At 35.9% G+C, this 19,891-nt stretch overlaps 1 protein-coding gene across 1 annotated transcript in view; it reads right to left on the bottom strand.

The window, feature by feature from the left end:
- Nucleotides 1-19,463, bottom strand: part of exoc2 (exocyst complex component 2) — a 46,133-nt gene extending 26,670 nt beyond the window's left edge. The window contains exons 1-10 of the mRNA XM_067416799.1: nt 19,355-19,463; nt 14,534-14,662; nt 12,669-12,845; nt 11,150-11,276; nt 8,519-8,632; nt 8,304-8,428; nt 4,361-4,441; nt 3,637-3,782; nt 2,077-2,158; nt 1,282-1,384 (exon numbers count right to left, since the gene is read on the bottom strand). Coding sequence (XP_067272900.1) covers nt 1,282-1,384; nt 2,077-2,158; nt 3,637-3,782; nt 4,361-4,441; nt 8,304-8,428; nt 8,519-8,632; nt 11,150-11,276; nt 12,669-12,845; nt 14,534-14,651 — 1,073 coding nt within the window. The 5' untranslated portion in view covers nt 14,652-14,662; nt 19,355-19,463. The remainder of the gene's footprint in view (nt 1-1,281; nt 1,385-2,076; nt 2,159-3,636; nt 3,783-4,360; nt 4,442-8,303; nt 8,429-8,518; nt 8,633-11,149; nt 11,277-12,668; nt 12,846-14,533; nt 14,663-19,354) is intronic.
- Between the last annotated feature and the right edge of the window lie 428 nt (nt 19,464-19,891).

Here is a 19,891-nt window from a genome sequence, read left to right as displayed (position 1 = left end):
ATAATTAGGACACCATTTAATGCCTCTCACAATGACAGGTCAACAAGTCACTGGACGCTTTAATGCTATTGGGTCGCATAAAAACAGCTTTAAAAATAAATGGAAAAGACACCCAATGCAAGATATTTTGAGCTGAATTAAAGTTAGGTTGAGCTATTTTGAATTTAAGGAAAAAGAATATGAAGAATGTGCTTAAATTAATATTATGTATTTATTATTTATTGATAAAATCTAGTAATTTAAAGGTAATTAAAAAATAATAATATCCAAATTGCACTAAATAAATAGAAAAAATATGATCAACATTAAATGAAGTAAGTTTTCTGGACAAAATAAAAATAAGTATTATTTTAGGGCTTGGGTAATTTTTGACCCGCAAGGGAAGGATTTTTTACAAAGTGCGAGGGAGAAATGAGGGTTCATGTTTTTTTTAAATAAGTATTTTATGCTCACAAAGGCTGCATTTATTTAATCAAAAACACAGCATAAATACAGTTGACAGTTATATACAAAAATATAATACAAAACAATAACAATCTGCATTATTTTAATATTTCTAATATAATAAAAAAGGAAACAGGAAATGCAATTACTTAAAAATGTATAATTCAATATAAAGTATTTACACTACTGTTCATTGTGGGGACAGTAAAGCAATTCTTAGAAGAAAGTAATATTTTTATTTAGTAAAGATTGATAAATAAAATTTCTATTTCACTGAATACAATTTCACTGCCGGTTGTATTCTGTATAACTGTGTATGTGACAAATAAAACTCTTGAACTTGAACTTGAACTGAAATTGGTAAAATTGATTTAAAATAATTTAAAAGAAATGATGTTCTTTTGAACTTTGATACATTTTTCAGGATTCTTTGATAACTACACAAAACGGATAACAGTCATTTGAATTGAAATAATATTTGACAATATTAATGTTTTACCATATATTTGATCATAAGAGCCTTCTTTCAAAAACATCAACAACCCTAAACTTTACTGTACTGTAAGTACTGTATATGCTATAATGTAATTAATATTTATAATTAAAATAAATATTTTTAAGTTGACTTTCTCACACAGTATAAATGTCTTTTTACATGAAATATCTGCCTTTATATTTTGGGAGGGAAATATTATATTCGGGGGTCATCAAGTCACAAGAGATGGACAATGAGAGCTCCACTGTCCATTGTTGCTCATTTGTGTAAATTTACATTTTTCTCACTCAGTTTGATATTGTGTTTCATTTCTCTGCAGTTTGTCAGCACAAATCACACACCTGATATAGCGCTTCTGGTCATGTAGAGTGGATGGCGTCTCCAGAAGTTTATCCATAAGCAGTTTCCTCAGAGCTTCTATCCGAGTCTCCACCTCTGAATACACTAAAACACACATGCAGGACGATCTCTCAGTACTCCAGCTAATGTGAATGTGCATAGGAGGATGCGTGTCATATTAAAGGGTTAGTTCACCCAAAAAGTACATTTATATCATTAAGTCCTCGCTCTAATGTCGCTCCACACCCGTAAGATCTCCGTTCATCTTCAGACACAGTTTAAGATATTTTATATTTAGTCCGAGAGCGTATGCAAGTGTATGCACACTATACTGTCCATGTCCAGAAAGGGAAAAAAAGATCATCAGAGTAGTCCATATGAGACATCAGTGGGTTAATTAGAATCTCTTGAAGCATCCAAAATACATTTGGGTCCAAAAATAACAAAAACTACGACTTTATTCAGCATTGTCTTCTCTTCCGGGTTTGTGTAAGATGAATCAATTTGCTGATTCATAACTGTTCGAATCTTTATTTGAGGATTGAACAGTATGTCTCATATGGACTACTTTGATGATGTTTTTATTCCCTTTCTGGACATGGACAGTATAGTGTGCCTACACTTGCATACGCTCTCAGACTAAATATAAAATATCTTAAACTGTGTGTGAAGATGAACGGAGGTCTTACGGGTGTGGAACGACATTAGGGTGAGGAGTTAATGACATACATTTCATTTTTGGGTGAACTAACCCTTTAACATATGGTCTCAGATATTATCAGTGAAGATTCGATCACCTTTCTTAAAGACTGGGACCTCTGTGTTCCCAAACAAAGATTTGGCTTTCTCATAATCATTGATGACCACATCATAATCCCCCTGAATGGGAAACAGAAGCACAATCAGACAGTGACCACAGAATTCAGATCTTTCCCTTTCTTTCAAGTCAAAATGCCCGTCTCGGCGAGTATCCACGTAAACCCAGTCAGCTATGTGTTGTAAACAATTGAGAAAGAAAACAGATGTGTAATTTATATTAGACTGTGTATTCGTCTTAAAGGGACAGACGCCTAATGCACCCGCAGCCGTTTGTGTCACCAATGGTGATCAAGAGAAAATGACTTTTGCAGCTTTAACAAAGATAAAATGCATTCATTATTTATATTAGTTATTTAATTTATACTGTGAATACTGTTATTTTACATTTGTTTATTCAACTGTTAGATTTACCAGAAAAATATAAAGCACTGCGTATCTTTCTTCTATTGTATTTATCTATGCTTGTAATTTGTATATTATTTTCTATGCAGATTCACTACCCTACAAAATCAGCCCAATTATTCTAGAATTATTCATTCTTTTCAAATAGAGATATTCAAATCATCTGGTGAAATTGTTTTTATATCGGAAAATACAGTATATCACAGAAAAACTAAATATCGCATTGTACGTTTTTTTCCAATATCGTGTCAAACATTTGGGGTTGGTAAGATTTTTTTTTTTTTTTAAAAGCCTTTTGCTCACCAGGGCTGCTTTTATTTGATCTAAAAAGCAACATTGTGAAATATTATTACAATTTCAAACATTTGTTTTAAAATGTAATGTATTCCAGTCTTCAGTGTCACATGATCCTTGAGAAATTATTCTATGATGATTTGATGCTCGAGAAACATTTCTAATTATTATCAATGTTAAAAACATTTGTGCTGCTTAATATTTTTTGTAGAAACCAAAATATTTCAGGATTCTTTGTTATATAATCGTTTAAATAGAAAAACATTAATTATTTTACTGTCCATTTTAATCAAGCAAGTAGTTATCCTGTTGAGTAGAGGTATTCATTTTTTTTGTAAAATTCCCACTGACCCCACAATATTGTAATTGTGTGGGTAAGAGAGTTAGAGAGAGAAAGTGTGTGTGTGTGTGTGTGTGTGTGTGTGTGTGTGTGTGTGTGTGTGTGTGTGTGTGTGTGTGTGAGCCTGCTTATGTGGTTTATGTGGACACAAATTTGTATAACTACATGGGTATTACACTGGTATTACACTATAAATGTGGTTTATGAGGACATATCAAATGTCCTCATAATTCAAACGGCCTTAAAAACATACTAAATGATGTTTTTTTGAGAAAGTAAAAATGCAGAATGTTTCCTGTGATGGGTAGGTTTAGGGGCAGGGGCAGTGTAAGGGGATAGAAAATACGGTTTGTACAGTATAAAAACCATTACGCCTATGGAGAGTCCCTGTAAACCACATAGACCAACATGTGTGTGTGTGTGTGTGTGTGTGTGTGTGTGTGTGTGTGTGTGTGTGTGTGTGTGTGTGTGTGTGTGTGTGTTCGTCTACGGGAGATGCCACCTTCTGGATGTTGCGTTCAATGTTGAGCGGCAGGTTAAACAAAAATTTGAATCTCTGGAGAACGTTGAGAGCGTTGCGTGTCGAGTCGGCCTTGTCCTTTCTGCCCAACACTTCTTGAAACAGGGTGTCAGCAGTTTCACTCGCTCCTGAGAGGAATGAGCAAATGGAAAGAAATGAGAAAAGGGTGTAAAAAAATCTGGTTTAATCATCCTTGCTCGGTTTCCAATAAATTCAAGATCTCTTTTGCTCCCTCTTCTTGGGTGGTCAGAGCTATTCTGGATTCCCTTTGTCCGATTTAATAAGAACCAGCCTTCTGACCATTATAAAAGTCTGACCTGCCTTTTTTCCACCAATGAGTCAAAGGCAGTAAGTGGCTTTGGTAAGAACATACATCTAAATGTACATGTAAAGACGGGTGGTGAGGAGGAAGAGGAGGGGTCGGCGATGAAAGCATGTCAGTGTGTGACTGGTTTATTTGTGCGGCCCGCAGGAAACGAGCGTGTTTATTGACCCACCGTCACATGAGAGAATTGACATGGAGATATGATTGGGATATGAGCGGTCTCGAACACACGCATACGTACTCGCAGAAACACGCCGAGGTCTGCTGGAAATGTGTGTCTTTGATGGTCTAAAGAGAATGCATATGCAACTCGGGCCCTAAATTTAGCTGCTTTGTGTAATTGTGTGCGATTCTGACCATGTGTTTGGTTTTATGTCTTACTGTTAAGGACGTTCTCCAATCGCTGGGTCATAGAGCCCTCCACCTTCTCAGTGCCGTCCGATTCAAGCTTCTGATGGATTGCTAAAGAGTGGAGGAAGAAAAAGGGAAATGTTTGAGAGTGTTAAACTACCTTTGGGGTCAGTGCATAGGAAATCATTCAGCAAGGACATGTTAAGATGATCAAAAAGAACAGTAAAGACTATTATAAATGTTAAAGCGATTGTTCACCCAAAAATAAAAATGACAAGTCAAGTCATACTAGGTGTATATGACATTGTTCTTTCAGACTAATTCAATCGGAGTTATTTTAAAAAATGTCCTGGCTAATCCAAGCTTTAAAATGGCTGCCCAAAAAAAAGTTCGGATCAGAAAGCACTCGGGTTACATCAAAAATATCTTAATTTGTGGTCTTACGGGTTTAAAATGACATGAGGGTGAGGAATTAATGACAGAAATGTTTTTTAAACAAAAAAAAGAAGAAAAAGAAAGAAGATTTTGTTCATAATGCAGAACTTTCATTTCAAACAATCCTGAAGACTTTAATTTTGTACAGAAATGTCTATGCGTTACTACTCACGCTGATCAGATGAGTGAGATCAAATATTCACACTTACAACCATCTATAACATTTGACTATATAAACACCATAATGTAAACACTGTCATAATTCATCAACAGCAGATCATAAGCAATCACTTGGCATAAATGTGCGGTATTCATTAATTGCAAACTGGCAAACCGCAAGACTGTAGAATGTGCAACAGCGGCGTGTTTTGACTTTGAACATGCTGTGCTCACATTTATTTAATTTAATCAGAGCCTATTGAAGTTTAATAATCACATTAGACTGTGCTGTGATTCCTCCCTTTCCAGGCCAAATTTAATCTAAATGATAATATAGTCTTTTTATGAAATTACATTTGACAAAACTGAATTTAAGACATTTTAGGGACCCACAAACTAATACGTTTTCATCACTGGCATAATAGCAGAAAGTCAATCCTAAAGCACAAATTTAATATGGATGTATGTGCATATAAACCGCTATTAAATTGGAAGACACAAAAAAAGTCTATTTTCTCTCTCCACATCTGGATTTGGGAAGCTTCAGTACACAATGACGTCAGGACTAACCCCGTCCCCCCCCCGGGGTCCGGAACGCTGTGTGGTACGCTTCCTCTGTCTCTGAGGTATGTTTTGACTTCTGCCTGGTAAGTTTTGGGAGTCTTCTCTGGGAATCAGTGCAGCTTCCGTTTGCTGCTCTCTCGTTTCCTCTCAGCACAATGACAACCTTATTACAACCTCATCTAAACATTATGACAACCACGCCTTGTTATCCGTCCCAATGCCTGTCAATCATATAGACACGCGGTGCTAAGAATAGCTCTTCTGTCTCGAGACAAGCGACCCGAAACAAGTCTACACACACACAAAAAATCCTCTGACCTCTGATGAGAGCGCTCTGAGAAGACACATACACCGGTGTACAATGACACAAGAAGTGAAACAACTTTAATAAAACACAAATGAACCTAATTTTGTTAAATTTGTCTAATCTCATATTGTCTATTTGAGCTTTACCTGCTTTGATACTCAATATATAAGCACCAACCCAGTGAGTTAGCTGACACATTTTACTGAACGTATCTCCATTCTGATGGGATTTACATTATGTAATTCAAGCCTATAGTTACAATAAAATATTTGGTAGGGACTGGGACATTATCAGGAGTTGTATTTGTCTTACATTTACCTTTATGTGTTTGGCAGACGCATTTATCCAAAGCGCCTTACATTGTATTCAAGGTTTTACATTTTGTAAGTTCTTCCTTTCCCTGGGAATTGAACCCATGACCTCGGCATTGCTAGCTCCACACTCTATTGTTTGAGCTACAGGAAAGCTATATCTTAGTGTTAAAAAGTGTGCCAAAAAGGTCTAAACCCCATACAGTTTTGATTTTGATCCTATTGCAATTTCATAATTCTTATCACCATTTTTAATATCATAAAAAAAAACTACAATACTAGTAGTACTATAAACTTACTATACTATACTATAAAAAATACTAGCCTAAAAAACTCAATAACACTGAAGACAACTGTGATAAAGAAAGAGCGAAGAAAACAATACTACAAGCACTAGAAATACTACATAAAATGTCTAAAAACAATGCATAGTCTTCACTGTGTACATTAAATATACTTTTTTCTTATAACATTTACAATAGTGATTCAGCAGTGAGAGGTTTTCTCTTTTTGTTTATTTGATTAGCATTAATAATGACAGCAGGGAAATTTGAACGCTGTCACTTTAAGACCGACTCCACGGATCCAATATACTTATGTGTTTTCGTTCTCAAATCAGACTTAAGACATAAATGACCGTGTTTACTTGCAAATACATATTCACTTTGACACATAGGTGTGTGTATTTAACCGTTCATGGCCAATTAGGTGGCAAAAAGCCCTCAGTTCAGTTCTCAGGCTCTACGAGCAGTGGCTTCGTCTCTCGCACAGCGCTGAGAAACTCTCTCAAAGAGCGCTCAGATACTGAAATGATTTATTTCACAGCTAATTGTGCTTTAACGGTTTAAATCACTTGTTTTTAAACCGCAATGCTTAAAAAACATGCAAACGATAAGCTTTCGTGACCGCGCAGCACAGCAACGTCACATGAGCGTAACCGCGATAGAGACGAGACGCCAAAATCTGTACCGGTTGACACATTTCTAATCGTGTCTCCCGGTATATCACCCACCCCTAGTTTCCATTACTACTCTTTAATTAATAACTCAATGGTCCCAATAGCAGGGGCGTAGGAGCGACTTTGACATTGGGGGGGACATTTTCGCCACTATGAATCAACGTCCATCCCACCACCATAATAGTAACAGTATAGTGACGTGGTACAAAATGTATAGAATCACAAACAGCAAATAAATAAACAAAATCATCCGTTTATCATCTGTTTATTATTACACAAATATTGAAGTTGGGAAACATAAAAGTGTACAAACCCCTCCTGTAATTGCAGGCAGAAAGGAAAGTAGCACTTTAAAAGGCAAATATTTGATTCGTAACCCCCCAAAAATACAACAGTCACATATACGGCTTTGGAAACAAGCACTTGGAACTAGAACTATTAACTTGTATCTATCCATATTATCTATATCAATAACATTTTCCTTCTCTATTAAAAAGTGTATAACAGTAAAACAAAGCTTATTATCTAAGCTAATAACTATATAGCTAATGAAATTGACGCTTAAGATAAGTATATATTGACGAGAGAGCTTCGGTGAGAACTAAGCAAATATTTATATATTTACAGATGAGTATATTATCCCCCTCTAATGCCAGTGCCCACCTGTTCCCCATGCTCCTTCCCCCTAGACTTTAGTTCGGTATCAGCATTTTGTCCTCAAAGCGCCATAGAAAAATGTGTTTTTCTACTGAGTAGTGCTCCATACTATCTACAGCCAGACCGATAAACAAACACTGGAAGTTAACTTCGGGCCAGGCGCGTAACCGTAGCAGCGCACGCGCGTGCGTTATGAAGCTGGTGATTTGCGAATGGTGATTATTCAAACATAGCATGAAATCACTCTGGGTTTGACTGGCAAAACCGAATATCTTCCTTGTTGCGCTTTCAAAATAAAAGTTCCAAATGTTACAGTTTTGTCCCTGCGTATAGGCTAATTTTTGGGTGGGACACATGCAGCATTTTTCAATATTGAGGGGGACACGTCCCCCCCGGTTCCTACGCCAGTGCCCAATAGTCATTACAATACTATTGTGTTTATATGTGTTTATTATTGTGTTTACAATATTCCTTTTCTTTCAGAAATATTCTGCTTCCTTCAGTCAAATAATATTACATGTTTTCCTTGAAATTACTTACTAGGTTGTGTTTATATGTGTTACACACACCAAGCATTCGTACCTGCAAGAGCATCCTGAGCCTCAAAGAAAGTGCTGAGACCTCCCTTCACGTAGGCCAGACTGCCCTCGTTCTTCTTACTGGCTTGTTTCTTAAGATTCCCCACTGCCATACGCAGATTATCAAAGCTACAACCGCAACAAACATTAACACCACATTACACACAAATCTATTTTGACAGATTAAAAGATGGACAGAGGGATGGTAAATAGACCAACCCCGTTGATGAATGGTTCTCGATGAGATACCAGGTGGCAGAGAAATTCTCGCTGGTGAAGTCTCCACTCATACCAGGGAACATGTTCTCCAGATCCTTCAGAGGAACCTTCCCTCTGAAGAAAAGAAGACAGATTTAGACACACAGAGACCCATCATGCCAAACGCCACAGACCATAGAGAAAAACCAGACAGGGTACAAACCAGATCTGTCCAGATATGAAGAGCATTACATAAGCCAACCCATTGTGTCTTGTGATGTGGCACAGAATACACTGATGAAATGCACATGATTCATATGCACTATCCTGTTGAAAAGTTTGGGTTCAGTAAGTACATTTTAATTCTGCATGGACCCATTTAACAAATCAAAAGTGACAGTAAAGACATTTATATTGTTAGAAAAAAATAATATTTTAAACAGATGCTGTTGTTTGGAACTTTGTATTTATCAAAACATCCTTAAAAATACTATGGTTTCCATAAAAATATTAAGCGACAACTGTTTTCAACATTGGTAACAAGAAATGTTTCTTGAGCACCAATTAACATTTCAGAATGATGTCACAGAAAGCTGGAGTAAAATTTAAAACTGCTTAACATTCAGCTTTGCCAATGCAGGAATAAATAGCTAATTTAAATGTATTAAAATAGAAAATAGTTACTTTAAATGGGCCATGAACTGAGAAATAAAAATGTCTTTGAGCTTTTGACATATAAGAGGTCATCATTCTATAAGAATATCCAGTGAGATTTAGAACTGAAAACTTCCTTGTTAGTCCAGAAACAGCCTTTATTGTAACAAAGCCCAGAGAACAACTCGTTGTGGAATGAGCCTGTAATAGATGGAGAAAGATCAACGCCTACTTCATCATAATCACTTTAGACCCACCCACTTCATCATCACCACTTTAGACCCACCCACTTCATATCATCATCACTCTAGCCCCACCCACTTCATCATCATCACTCTAGCCCCGCCCACTGGAGTGTTAGTGAGATGACGAGGAGAGAAGAGCGATACAGGATGGACTACAAATAACATTCCCTTCCAAAGGATCCTAATGCTAGGAATGTGCTTATTTATTTTCATCAACGTGAACGTCTCAGTTGAGCTTTATTTATTTGTGTTCGCTACATATCACTGCGGATTCTTTGGGAAATCAGTCGCAGACTTTTACGATACAGACTCGACAGTAACGCAACAACATGTCAGTAACCGTGTTAATAATGCCTGATCTGAGACCAGTGATTTCTGAGATGTAATGATTCATGTACAGTCAGATGTTCTTTGTCTGTGTCAGTAAATCAAACCAGTGACTAAATGCTCAACTTCACATTGTTTCTCTTAGGATGAAAATAATCTGTTATTTAAACTGTGATTAAATTATATATAGAAAGAGATCAAAGAACAATCACTGGAGCTGTCAATCAAACAGAGCGAGTTTATCAGAGACTGAGTTCTGGACTCGTGACAAAACTCCCGTAATAATCAACGAATCTCTTATTGACATTGTGTTTGCACTGTTAGTTATGAGGAAAGCATTCGTTAGTGAGCAGAAATCGAGTTGTAATGACGAGATCACAGCATTCATGAGCTCAACATGTCTGTGATCGGCTACAATGATCATCACTGCAACCTTTCACGATCTGAATATAATGCCATAGATCTGAATATAATGCCATAGATCTGAATATAATGCCATAGATCTGAATATAATGCCATAGATCTGAATATAATGCCGTAGATCTGAATATAATGCCATAGATCTGAATATAATGCCATAGATATGAATATATAATGCCATAGATCTGAATATAATGCCATAAATCTGAATATAATGCTATAATCAACACATCACGATTAGTTAATCTTGAGAGCTGTAATAGTAAAAACATGATTTTTGAGAGAGTTCCACATGTAATACTACTAGCTATTTCAGCCAAAGACACACCCCTTCAATATAAGAGGATAAAATCAGCTAAATGCCTTTTATTTATAAATGATGCTAATTTTGATGTAATAATCATACTAACTTTATAGGTGAACCACAGGAAACATTATAAAACAATGCGGTTCATGATGCCTTTAAATTTGTAAAGATATTTCACTGTATGGCTCTTTGTAATGTATATTTTGTTAAAAAAAAATGTTTTAATAAAACGCAGCCTTGGTGAGCTTAAGTGACTTTTAAAAACCAATCCAAAAATTCTTACGGACTCAAACTTTTGAACAGTAGTGTACTCGTCTGAATAGATAAATGAGATTGGTGCAGAGGTCAGGGAAAGGAAGATTTTCACTTCCTATCAAAGTAAATGTTGTACTAATGACATCACCCAGGTAGAAGACACACACAATGGGCTGTTTCTACTTTCTGCTGAACCTCCTTCCTTATAAACACAGCAGTCCACTTCTATAAACACAGAGCAGTGCTTTTTGGGTGAAGTGTGTGAGGAAATGCATTTGTTTTGGTCTATGTGAGAGAGTGTTTTAATCAGACAGTCAAAAATGAAGCACACGTGTGTGAGCGTTGAGCACAGCACTGTGTGTACTCTGCAACTGTAGGTGTAAATTGAACACTTTGCAAGTTCATAAGAGGACAACACAAACTCAATTGTGAATGTTTCTTTACTTGTCAATGTCGATGCCCAAAGGGTTGGCCGGCCTCAGTGAGAGAGGAGAGATGCCTTTGTTCCGATCCGTCCTCATGTCGTAGTAATTCAACTCATCAACCCAGACCGCAGACTGATCCAGAATGCCTAAACATACAAAAACATGCACATACTCGTTGGTTGAGCACTAAAAATCCACTGCCGACCTCAAAGAGCATGTGCGCACATTTAAAGAGTGTATAATCAATCAAACCGAAATTGTGATTTTTCCTATAACGTAAATCGAGTATGTTTACATCCACAACACTATGTTGATGATCACTCAAGAGAACCATGTTTATGTGAGATCTAAAATTATCAGGATTTTCTTTGATTTGACATAAAAACTAGTGCTGTCAACGTTAACATTTATCGTTTCAGTTTAAACGCGTTAAAAATATTTAACGCAATTAACGCAGCATCCGTTATTAGCCGTCATCCTTTGGCTAGCGTTACGTTATATGAACACACTCTTATTTAGGCAAATTCTGGTATTCGCCACAAGACAAAAGAGACGTGTCACAGAGGCTGTCTGTGAATGTCCTGACTGACACACACACACACACACGACGCTGAGAAAGACGGGCACCAGAATCGAGTTCTCTTTTGCGCGTGAACGAACAATAACACACACAAATATGCCAAAATGCCCATTTTCTCCAATATTTTTATTAGAGCAGTTCAAAACGAGTTAAATACGTCTTAAACGAACTTAAAGAGTTAATGAGACGAGCATAAGTTTCATGGCAGGTCTTAAAGTGACAGCAGCCACTTATGATGTCTGTCAATAATGCTCATCAAAGAAAACAGAGAACAGAGAAAACCACTCACTGCTCTCGACTGAAGGACTTCTGTAGCTTTAATGAGGATTCATCTATATTTAAGAAAATATGACATTATTATTGGTTTAATTTATGTGGATTATTTTAAGTTCACTTAAATTAAAAGCTGTTATTTAAAACCTAATAAATGTTAAAGAAAATGTATGTCAAGTTGAATGGCTGTAATTAATGTTTAAAATTAAGGGGAAAAAATACTTTAGTATCTATATTAGTATCCGTGATACTGGCCTTCATTCATAAAAACATGCCATTACAACAAACATTTAAAATATTCCATCTTTAAGTGGTTTCTACATTAATTTGGAGATTAACTCTGAAATTATTACATTGTAAAATATTAAAGCTTATCAAAATGTAAGTGTTTTAAATTGCGATTAATCACACCAAAAGAGTGTGATTATTAATCTAGTTTATTTTTTAAGCGATTGACAGCACTAACAAAAACATGAAGTGACTTCAACTGGGATGAAACCAGGTGCGCCAATCGTTTTTTGATTACCAGTCATTTCCGGCGATTAAAAGACACAGTTTAAGGTGTTTACATGACCTTATAAGATGTCAGGCTATTAAGCATAATTGGTGTTAGATTCGCAGTGTAAACACGCTCAGTGAGTGTGTGTATGTGAGTTTGAGGGCTCTGCGAGTGTGTGTGTCTCACCAATTCTCTCGGGTTTGAGCAGTTTGAAGGAGACGGTGGATGTCCCTAGGCCTCCACCTTTGGTAGTGACGATGATTTCGCCCTTGTCGTCTTTAGCAGGACCCACACGACACACTATCTTGCTAGCAGACATCCATTCTGCCGTCAGCAAGCAGTTATGACCACAGATAGACAGACCTGTGATGTGGGAGAGACCAAAAGGAAGTCAATTAAATGGACAATTTTACCTGAGCTCAGTGCTATCATGATGCCGCAATGATATATCTGTCCAAAAAATCATATTACATTTTAATTAGATTTTAGTTTATATTGTAGATCAGGCTTGGGAACTTAATTATCTTTTCTTTTTTTTAAAGTTAAAAAAAAGATTAGTGTTAAGATACAGCCAACAATCAACAAAAAAAACGTATTTTAGCCGCTTGTCTGAACAAAGCATTACTTTAGCGTGCTTCTCCTCTTAATTTACAAATTCATTGACTCATGACAAAAATCATAATTGTTGATTATTCCCTTTTATATTAATTGCAGTTATTAATTATCACAATTTTCATTGAAGGATGTTTTGGATGGCTTTATACCATTGTTTGACACACAGAATGCTTCATATTTTTCTATGAAAATAAGCTGAAAACATTCTTCCTGAAAACCTTTTATTGCTTTTCTTTAGCATTATGCCTCTTATCAACTACACATTGGTTTGGTTTCTTTTTTTAAATAATAATAAATACAAAAAATAGAACAAATATGCATGGTATTGCAATGTCAAACTAAAACTAAAATAAATACAATGGAAAAAAACACAAATCGTAAGCATGCAGAATAATGTAAGTGGACTTTTTTTTGTAATTGCACCTTTAAATGATTAAGTAATTGTGGCATCCATAATTTGATTAACTGTGCAGCCCTAAGATTCATAATAAAATATAATAAAGCATTTATTTAAGTCTCTATTCAAACCACCCAAAGTACTGATTTATGAATTTTTTTTCATTTATAATGAAGACACTTAGATTCACAGAAGTTCATTTCACTCTGTTTTGGATAAAGTCATCTGCGATATTAACAGATCTAAAATAGATTACGCAATCGTTCAAAGTTTGGGGCCAGTTAGATTTTTTTATGTTTTTGAAAGTCTGATGTTCACCAAGGCTGCGTTTTCTAAATCGATCAAAAATACAGTAAAATAGTAACATTTGGAAATATTTCTCTGATGGCAAAGCTGAATATTCAGCATCATCCCTCCAGTCTTCAGTCATCAACCAATCAGTCAACTTTATTTATATATCGCTTTTACAATGACGACTGTTTCAAAGCAGCTTCAGTGTTAAACAGGACAATATTACAACAAAATTTGATTTGGCTGTACAGTCTTATCAGCTTATTTTAGTTTATTATATAGCGACAATGTTGGCAGAGCAGTATTATAGTTTATAGAATTAAATAAGACTGGATTATTTAATTTTATTTGTATAGTTAGTTGAATAACTTGGATGCTAATTTTAGTATCTTCGAGGTCACATGATCCTTCAGAAATTATATCAATGTTGAAAACAGTTTTGCTGCTTAATATTTTTGTGGAAACCGTGATAAAAAAAAAAAGTAAAAAAACAAAAACAATGAAGTGTTTATTGGACATTATATGTTTTTGGTAATATTATACATGTCTTCACAGTCACTTTTGATTAATTAAATGGCTCCTTGCTGAAAACTATTAATAATCTTACTGACCCCAAACATTTGAACAGCAGTGTGTTTGTTTGTGTATGTGTAAATGTAACAATAGCTCTGTGTGTGTGTGTGTGTGTGTGTGTGTGTGTGTGTGTGTGTGTGTGTGTGTGTGTGTGTGTGTGTGTGTATATTATTACCGACAAGATCATTGGGTCCAGTGCCCAGGTTCTCTCCGCGAATGGTGACTTTGGTCCACGGCACGCCCTCGTTGGGTGAGATGCCAGTCACCAAAGGAGGCTGGCGGCCACGAGACATTGTTCACACACCTAAATAAGACAAAGTTAATCGCTCTCATCACTGCTGATAGCAATACATCAAAACAATTCATGTGCATTTAAAGACGTAGACATAATACAATAAAGAACAAATAAATATACCCAGTGAGCAAGCACGTTTCTGTTCGGGGTAAAACAGATATTTCACTACATACAATATTACTTACTAGTAGTTAAGCAATCATGGCATTTTTTCCCGTGGCTTTTGCACTGTCACAAACTTTCTCTCGTATACAAACACACTCACACAGAGCACAAGACTGACAGCTCGGGGGCGGTTTGCGTGCAAGACCCCGTGGCTGTCTCTGTGTGGTCTGGGTGTGTGTGTGTGTGTGTGTGTGTGTGGTCTCTGGCATGGGCCAGAGAGAGAGATAAAGGGGAAGGGGTGATGGTTGAGTTCTCCAGCAGACCTCAGAGTCCACAGCGCAGATTCAGAAAACGTCTCACCGCTTCTAGTATGATGTAAATTAGGTGTATGGCATGCATATTCATTGCAGCGTTTTTATGGAAATAGTATGAAATTGTGCAACTTACATTGCCTGTATAGATTATATAACTGTATAGTCGTAGACTCGTATATAAAGAACGCTCCCTTTACAATCGCTGGAGCTGTCAATCAAACAGCGCAAAAAACTCCCGTAATAATCAACAAATCTCTTATTGACATTGTGTTTGCACTGTTAGTTATGAGGAAAGCATTCGTTAGTGAGCAGAAATCGAGTTGTAATGACGAGATCACAGCATTCATGAGCTCAACATGTCTGTGATCGGCTACAATGATCATCACTGCAACCTTTCACGATCTGAATAAAATGCCATAGATCTGAATATAATGCCATAGATCTGAATATAATGCCATAGATCTGAATATAATGCCATAGATCTGAATATAATGCTGTTCAGGCTAATCTTGTTCTCTTCCTTTTCAATTTGTTTAGCCCTTTGAGGTAAGCGGTGGAGTCTCTCCCGATACACACGTTACTAAGCACGCACAGAGTTGTATTCATAGCAATAAAGGGTCGCGGTTTATTGATTACAATCTCCGGTTTACTTTCCAGCAAAACAAACGTTAAACTTTCAAAGACAATAAACGTTCATCTGTATCAACATGCGATTGAAGAAACTGTTGCTCTCCACACTCTCACCTGTCTACTCAATGACTCTCAGTTTCTATTAAGACCTGCACTTTCGCGCCGTAGTGACGCATGTGTCAAGGAGGAGGAGCAAGTCCAATCACATGGACAGGTTAGGCCAATTATTGAACAGAAAATATAAAATTAAATAAATTAAACAAATCCCCTTTTTTTATCTGGATTTTCTAAATATGGCTCCTACAAATGCCATAGATCTGAATATAATGTTATAATCAACACTTTCACGATTACCGGTAGTTAATCTTGAGAGCTGTAATAACAATGTGCTAACAGTTTTCGAGAGAGTTACTCATGTAATACTTACGGAAGCCCTGAACGGCCATGGATAATAATTTTTTTTCTGTCTTGTTATGTCGTGATCACGAGTTAATTATCTTGTGATCTCAAGATAACAAAAGTTGTTTTCTCGTGATAACGACATAATTTTCTCGTGATCTCGAGATAACAAAAGTTGTTTTCTCGTGATCACGAGTTTCATTCTGAAATACTGCACAGCACCCAGAGTCTACGGTTGCTGTAGCAACGAACACAACTTTCACGGGCATCTGATCAATGAATAAACCGTGCCATCTTTCAGCAAAATCTTTGCTTCACTTAATACACATTTTATTTGTGTAATTAACATGTTTAAATGATCAAAAGAGAAGGATCCTTCAGAAGGATGGCAGATTATTCTGTTCTATTCTAAAAATCGTTTAGTTTCGATTCAGCCCATTTTATTTTCCTCATTCGTTTGAAATAACATTACATAATTTGTTTGTTATTAGTATCCTTCCTTCTAGCCTTTATTCCATTAAAAAGCGGTGCATTAGCCTACTCCATATTTCTAAAAACAAACAAACGTTTAATCCAGTTAAAAGTCTCGTACAAAATACAATCGTTTTAATTGCACATTATCACTGATTTAAATTAGGCTGCAATGCATCTTTACATGGGCTATACATCACATCTAGGCGATACATTGAGTGACACAATCTGGCAAACTAACGGTTATTTAGGCTGCTGATTAAAATGGCATTTTAATGCACAAAAAGGTGCAAATAGAATAGTGAAATCAAAATGAGTTTAACAGTAAGTAACGCACCAAACGCTATTATAGCAAACTAATCACATTAGACCATTCAGTTATATTAATTGCCTAATGCACACAGTACTGCACAAATTATAGTGATCACGAAAGGTCTTCAACGCGTTCAATCTGGACCAGTACAACACATGGTGGATAGGCTATACCGCACCCCATCAGTTAATTGGTTCTATACTGCCACCTCGTGGCGCAGTTGTGTAACTTAGAAAATATGAACTCGTGATCACGACAAAACAACTTTTGTTTTCTCGAGATCACGAGAAAATTAACTCTTGATCACGAGAAAACAACTTTCGTTATCTTGAGATCACGAGAAAATTAACTCGTGATCACGACATAACAACACAGAAAAAAAATATTATCCATGGCCGTTCAGGGCTTCCGTAAATACTAGTAGGGATGGCGAAAACTTAACATTTTCTTGACCGACCACCGAGCCTCATTCCTTTTTTTAAATCCCCCACAGCACGAAACATGAGTCCCGCAAACGCGCCGCCGAGGAGCTTGTTTGTAATCGGAGGACAAATGGCTCCTTAGTTTCGAAATGGTTTGGGTATAAGGTGATCGCATTGAAAATAAAGGCATTTGTCTAGCGTCAGAAGCTCATTTGAAACATTGTCGCGGCTCATTTAAGAAAATGACAGAAATGAAATGGTCCCACACTACTTTTCTTTGGACGCTTCATACTGTCGTCTGCCCCGGCTCTAACCTCGAGTGTTTTAGCCTGTTTACCTTTTGCAAACCTTATGAGCGCGCAAACCCAAATGCTGTGACCTCGCGCAAAATGTTTTTATTGGTTTATTACAAACAGGCGAGTTATGAGGTATGATTCCTGAGTTATGGGATTTGTTCACTTCACACAAAAAGATTTTGGAATGAGATGGCTAACTGTAGTAGCGTTTAGTCCAGTGTCTATAATAGCCTAATTTAGAGATCTTTTTTTTTTTTAACCAACAACTTTGATCGATTAACGTTGATACGGGCAACCATCGGTCAAACGGTCATCGGTTAAACTTCCCTAAATACTAGCTACTTCATATCCAAAGATGTCTATCATTCACAACAGTGGGCGTTTACACTGAAGTCTCACAGCAGACACGCCCAGAGGCTAAAAACAGGGTAGGGAAATTTTCATTTATTTCTAAATTATGACCATTTTGATGTTAAAAATCATACTGACCTTTAATTAAAATATTGGGGGGGGGGGTATAAACTCAAAAGCATCAGAGAGATAATGACGATAAATAAATTAAGAAATAAATAAAACAAATTACTAAAAGAAGACAAACAAATCATATAAAACAAACAATTCAAATGATTACATTTCAATGGAAGTGTAAATGGAATCAAATTCAATGGAAACGGGAAAAGTCAAAGACACACTTCTGTCTGGCAACATTTGGCAGTGACTGACAGCTGAGAGTCTCTGTGGAATAAAGAGCCTGTCCTAGACACATTACCACACCCTCTCCCATTAACACTCAGGACCCCTTCATAAACACAGTGACCCCCACCTAACACACACACACACACACACATTAGTAGGAGATTAAACAAACTATGGTTAGAACATTAAACTGTGACTGCATACAATTCTTCAACATTTACAAAATCACTGTTTTAATTTAGACACAACAATATTTTTTATATATTGGCCATGGCAAAAAGAATTATAGAATTGTATCTATATTTGTATAATATTTATATTGTATATATATATATATATATATATATATATATATATATATATATATATATATATATATATATATATATATATATATATATATATATATATATATAATGTTGTGCAATATATTAATTGTATCTGTACTAGCAAATTTTAATATGGCCATAAGTTTGTGTTTGCAAGTCATTAAATAGATTAACAAAATATAAAAATAAAACAACATGCATCCAATAATCAACAAATGAAAAAAAAAATCATTATTACTATTGTATTTAACTATAATCTGATTTCAACTACATCATGACTTTAGATATAATATTTAATAACAAAAGAAAAGAGTTCTTGCAAAGCATTTTTCTAATATTGAACACTGACAATCATAAAAAACACATAACTGAAGATGAGACGGAAGAAAAGCATATCCCTGAATGCTCATTTGTTTCAAGAATCAAATTCAAGATCACAAAAGTCGAAGAAATCTAGTCCAAACAAATGAAACAAATTAAACTGATTACACATCAGCATATCTTAAAGTTCATATCACAAAGACAATAAACACAACGCTCATTCATGCACTATTGGGGTTGTTTCACACAAACAGCAGCTCTGACAGATGAGACGCTAGCCGACGAGCTAATGCTAAAAACAATGTGACAGAAGCGCCGACGAAAGCGCATTTATTGAGACAAACGTAACAGCCCCCGTTTTATCTGCTGCAAATCGAAGAAAAATAAAAAAGTGGGATAACTTACAGGATTAAAGGCAGGGAAGAGAATCACTATACAACACTTCTTTCCTCTGATAGATAGTTCCGGTTTAGATGCTGCGGCCCCGCCCAACGACAGTCACATGACTTACACATGCATAATACACCAACCTGACCACAGAGGTCTGTGCTATTTCTGCTTAAGTGTAGATAGATAGATAGATAGATAGATAGATAGATAGATAGATAGATAGATAGATAGATAGATAGATAGATAGATAGATAGATAGATAGATAGATAGATAGATAGATAGATAGATAGATAGATAGATAGATAGATAGATAGATAGATAGATAGATAGATAGATAGATAGATAGATAGATGGATGGATGGATGGATGGATGGATGGATGGATGGATGGATGGAGGAATAGATGGATGGATTAATAAATGTTGGATGGATAATTATTAGATAGATAGATAGATAGATAGATAGATAGATAGATAGATAGATAGATAGATAGATAGATAGATAGATAGATAGATAGATAGATAGATAGATAGATAGATGGATGGATGGATG

The sequence above is a fragment of the Pseudorasbora parva genome, chromosome 15 (genome assembly GCF_024679245.1).
Source record: "Pseudorasbora parva isolate DD20220531a chromosome 15, ASM2467924v1, whole genome shotgun sequence".
NCBI lineage: Eukaryota > Metazoa > Chordata > Actinopteri > Cypriniformes > Gobionidae > Pseudorasbora > Pseudorasbora parva.
Note: the sequence above shows the minus strand (reverse complement) of the source record. Positions and strands in the feature narration are given on the sequence as shown.